The sequence below is a fragment of the Pseudomyrmex gracilis genome, unplaced genomic scaffold (assembly GCF_002006095.1).
Source record: "Pseudomyrmex gracilis isolate BER0280 unplaced genomic scaffold, ASM200609v1 scaffold_577, whole genome shotgun sequence".
Classification (NCBI taxonomy): domain Eukaryota; kingdom Metazoa; phylum Arthropoda; class Insecta; order Hymenoptera; family Formicidae; genus Pseudomyrmex; species Pseudomyrmex gracilis.
Genome location: NW_018021161.1, coordinates 62855 through 67767, shown reverse-complemented (window position 1 = coordinate 67767; position 4913 = coordinate 62855). Strand labels below are relative to the sequence as shown.

The following is a 4913-nucleotide window of genomic DNA, read 5'->3' as shown; positions in this document are numbered from 1 at the left end:
CCCTGACTTTCTAGTCACAGTCTTGCGACGCTTGCTTCGATTTCTATTTCGCCTAGACGCCCTCAACTATGCTTCACGCTCATTGGGAGCCATAAGTAACCAGACGCTCATTGGTTCTTCCTCGGGGGCCCTATCATCCCCATCAACTACCCCTGAACCTCGCTCATTGGGAGCCATAAGTGTCCAGACGCTGATTGATCCTTCTCGGGACCGATACCACCCCCGCCCTTACAATTCCTCACTCAACCGACGCCAACTTGCTTTCATACACGTTTGAACACACGAGGCAACAACATCGGAGCGCCGCCATTGCCAGTACCAGCCACGCTTCGAAACGGATTTTTAAATAAATATATACTCTTTTAATAAAGAATTCTTACTCGAGAACATTCTCGAACCTTCCTCCCAAACAAATCCCTCAACAAAAAAAAATTTAAATACACATTTTTAGAAAATTATAAAAATTTATAAAAAATTTATAAAAAATTCAGGGGTCATAAATCATGTCACTTCTCCATCCCCTCCAGTGGGCGTGGCCAATCACCACCAAGGGAGGGGGAAAAACACTATGGTGGGGCAATGGCGCCAGAAGTGGTGGGGGGGCCAGGTGGAGGGGGTTTGTTTTGACGCGCCATAAGTGACCACATACTACTGACAATGTTGGTGAATTTTTTGATACCATAGACGACCTTATAATTGTTTGTGTACAAAGTTATCCTCATTTATATAATAAAAATGATAAAAATTATAAAGATAATATAATGAAATTAAAGTCATGGGAGAAAATTGCAAAAACATGTAATCTATCAAGTAAGTATAGTTTTGAGAGAGAAAGCTTTGACATGCAGAAACACTGATAATAGAAATCTTTCTTAGTTGATGAAGTTCAACAAAGGTGGAAAAGATTGAAAGAAAGATATGGCAAACAGAGGAGACTAAAAGAACTTGCAACTCGCAGTGGCAGTGCTATGCAAAAAATTAAACAATGCCCATTATTTGAAAGTATGAAATTCATGGAATAACATCCAGAGAAGAAGGTATAGATTAATAACAAATTATTTATTTTATATATATAGCAATTATAATTATTTTAATACTTAATCAATTTACTTATATTGTAGGACATTCAGCAACGTTTTACTGCAACTTGGAACAAAATTGCCACACCAGAAAAATCAAATTTTAATTATTAGAGGTATAAATTAAAAAGAATACATATTTTTTATTTTTATATTTGCAAGAGTTTAATGGTTGTATACATAAACATTGCGTTTTTTGTAAAATAAAGAAAACAGAGATTTATAAAATACTTTAATCATAAAAATAATATTTATACTAGTATTATTTAGGCTATGGTTAGCTCATTTTCATGGTTAAAATGTTCTATCTTTATTATTCATAAATGTAAAACAAAGAACTTAATGTTTATTGTTATATTCTTTTTAACAGAGAAAATACACTAGCATCTCAGTCAAATCAAAACATAACTCAATTATTTCAAGAATTGAGAAGACGTCAAAGCATGATCCAAGTAAATGGAGGATTGAAAAAAGTTCCAAGCATAGTTCTACAAAATAATCGATTAGAGAGTGTGATCGGAAAAAAGTAAGTATAATCAAAACATAATACTTAATAGAAAGAAAAAATTAACGGCAATTATTAAAGAAAAGCATAGCACGTTTGCGAGATAAAATAATTTAATTAATGATTCATTAATATTGATTAAAACTGATAAATGTCTTTAGTAAAAGCAAAAATTTTTCTTTGAGAAAAAAAGAATCTTTTACTTAATTGTACCAAAAGAAATTTTGCATAAAATAATATATAGTGTAGGTTTTTCTGAGAATCACTTAGAAAATAGCGTACATGAATCATCAAGAAACTTGGAAAATTCTGAAGTTTTAGTACTAAACACATACAAAACATCTATAAGAGTTCCTCAGACATCTATGTCTTCCAAATCTGCAAGTGTGTCTGATATTTCTGAAAACAACGCTTTATCTACTTCATTTACAGCAACATATGAAACGTTAGATAATTCTCATAATGTTACCATTTCATCAGATCAGTCTTTGGAAGCTTCTGATTACATCTAAAACAATTTGTCTCTAAATAAACTTAATTCGTCTTCAGGTGAAGAAGTTACTAGAGCGAAACTGTCCACAACTGCAAATGTATCCTCGCTTAATGTTCTAACAAAATGCTTTTTTAGCAGCTCCCAACGAAAAAAAAAAATAATCCCGATATACTTGAAACTTCATTTATAAGTGCCACAAATATTCTTAAAGAATATTTAGTTAAAAAAAAAGAAGATAAAAAAAATTATCAATCTGCAGATGAGCATCTAGCTAAGTTTATCGTATCACGACTTTTGCAATTGCCAGAAGAAAACAGAGATGATAAACGCAAAAAAATAATTGATATCTTATTATCTAAACAATTTTAACAGAAAGTCTTGTTCAAATAATTTTGTTCACATAATAGCACACACATCTTTATTAATTTTATTTCTTGTTTGTAGAGATTAAAAAATACAAATACATCAGAGAAAGAAAGAAATAGTACAATCATATACATATATAAGTAAATATATTTTTATTTTTTTGCAGGTATAAACAAGCGATATACTTAATATTAGCTGTTATGATTTTTTTGTCATGTGATTTTTGTGCAAAATGTAATTACTACTATATATTTAGTATTTTTTTTTTTGTTATTTCTTAACAATATTGTTGTTTTATCTGTGATTTTCTGTGCAAAATAAATGTATAATTATTATCTAAAACAAAAAATATGATTTATTAAATGTAAGTCGCAATACATTATAACTAAGAAAAAAATATAATTAGATATAATAATACTTCACGTTCACATAAAATACTAATTGTAAATCAAATATGAAACAAAAGAATTATATATAGTACATAGTTCACTAATTGAATTACAATTATTACCTGATTGATGTTCAACTTCGTTCGAAAATCTAGTTTGTAATGATGATTGTTCATAAGTAAATTTGATGTTGTCACACTCAGCTGAAATATTATTATATTCATTAAATTTTTATTATATTTTCAACAAGTTCAAAATGCCTACCTGATATATTTTCTTCAGACTTATCATTCAAATNGAATGCGTTGTATCTACTTGATAATTCTAAAGATTCATTATCATGTTTCATATGTTCGGGGATTGCTTGTGGTTGAAGTCGGTTTTTTAAATTGTTTAAAAACATCAACGATTTAAAATGATCATCACAAACTTTGTAATTTTTATATAAATTTTCTACTGATGTGTTAATTTCGCGATTACATTTTTCCAACCACAATTTTGCTCTGAAAGACGTTTTGTGTAAAATATTAATGGAAACTTGATATATAATTCAGTAGTAAGCAATAAACTCGATAATAAAAATCATTTTTACCTTTCTGGATCCCTTGAGAAACGAAAAAAACTGGAACTAGATTCACGTCCAGAAATATTTGGACAACCTTTCATACTACAGCTGTAACCACCTCTCTTCATTTTTATCACATTTCTTTCTGTCAAGACAAAATGACAAAAACATTTTATTATCACTAATTAAAGAAAAAAAGTCATTCACAAAAGAATATATCGTGAAGCGGTTAACTGATGTTACCTACTGATATTCTGAACGCAGCCATGTTGCTAGATGTATCAACTCGCACATGCGCACTAAAAGTTTGTTTCAAGTCGAACGGCTTACTGTCGCAACTGGGTATGGTTAGACTGTGTCACAGGTCTTATTAAAGTGACCAATCACGTTGATCAATCAGCCAATTGATCAACGTAATTGACCACTTTCGTGAGATCTGTGATCTGCGATTCGCATCTGAGTCTTCTGTCTTACATATGTACAGACGGCGTCATTAATTCGAAGAATAGGCGCAGGGATCGGAGGGCAAGCGGTTGCTCGTAGCGCCAACGGGCGCCGTACTAACTAACTAGTAGCAATCGGGTGTCCACAACTACGACGTAGTATTTAGCCCGTTGGCGCTACGAGCAACCGCTCCGCTTGCCTTCTGATCCCCGCGCCTATTCTTCGAATTAATGACGCCGTCTGTACAAAGGGTTTAACTTGCAAGAATGTGACGCGCTTTATTTACTTGCTGAATGGCGTATGGGTATTAACGGCTCTTTAGCCACTACCACACCGAACCGTGACCGAATGAACTGAGAACTAGAGATGCCAGTTTTAAGATTTTTGCAGCATGCAGCAGCAAGTGGAGGGGATACGCACACAGGCGAACAGCCGTGTCCGTGTGCGCTCGGCGCTTCGGCCAACTTCGAGCAGTAGACGGAGACGGATATATATAGGTAATTCTCAAAAAACGTAATCTCCGTGGACTGTAATCTCCGTGGTATATTGACATAAAAAACATAGATAAGTTTTTTATATTGCATAGTCACGTATTCATATTACGAATGGTGACTTAAACTGGTATGAAAAAACATAATTCACCGCTATTCGTTAGTTAATAATAATTATTTTTTATCCAAACTGAAAGGTAAAATTTACGCGTTTACAGAGAATCATATAACCGCTCTCTGTCTTCCCTTATAACTATAGCTATTGCTAAACCGCCAGCCGCGAGAAGCGTATCTCGTTGCTAGCCTGTTTCTCGCGCGTGGCTTGTATGTTCTTTCTCTCTTTTTCTCTCTCTCTCTCTCTCTCTCTCTCTCTCTCTCTCTTTCTCATAGTTACACGGTCTGCGTTCCGATCTTCACTGCCGGTACTGAACATCTATAGCACATTAAATGTGAAGTATAGATTTGTAGTACTATCTAGTAGATAGCGGTGAATATCGGAACGCAGACTATTACTAAATCTGAAAATAACATAATAAAATAATAATTTGAACATATAAAATATATAAAATAATATATAAAAA

At 32.9% G+C, this 4913-nt stretch overlaps 1 protein-coding gene across 1 annotated transcript; it reads right to left on the bottom strand.

Moving 5' to 3' along the window:
* Positions 1–2880: 2880 nt before the first annotated feature.
* On the bottom strand, positions 2881–3665 carry LOC109861102 (52 kDa repressor of the inhibitor of the protein kinase). Its single transcript, XM_020440619.1, has 4 exons — positions 3641–3665; positions 3425–3542; positions 3097–3335; positions 2881–3035 (listed from the first exon to the last, which is right to left on the bottom strand). Exons 1-4 carry the CDS (start codon positions 3663–3665, stop codon positions 2881–2883), a joined length of 537 nt encoding a protein of 178 aa, XP_020296208.1.
* Between the last annotated feature and the right edge of the window lie 1248 nt (positions 3666–4913).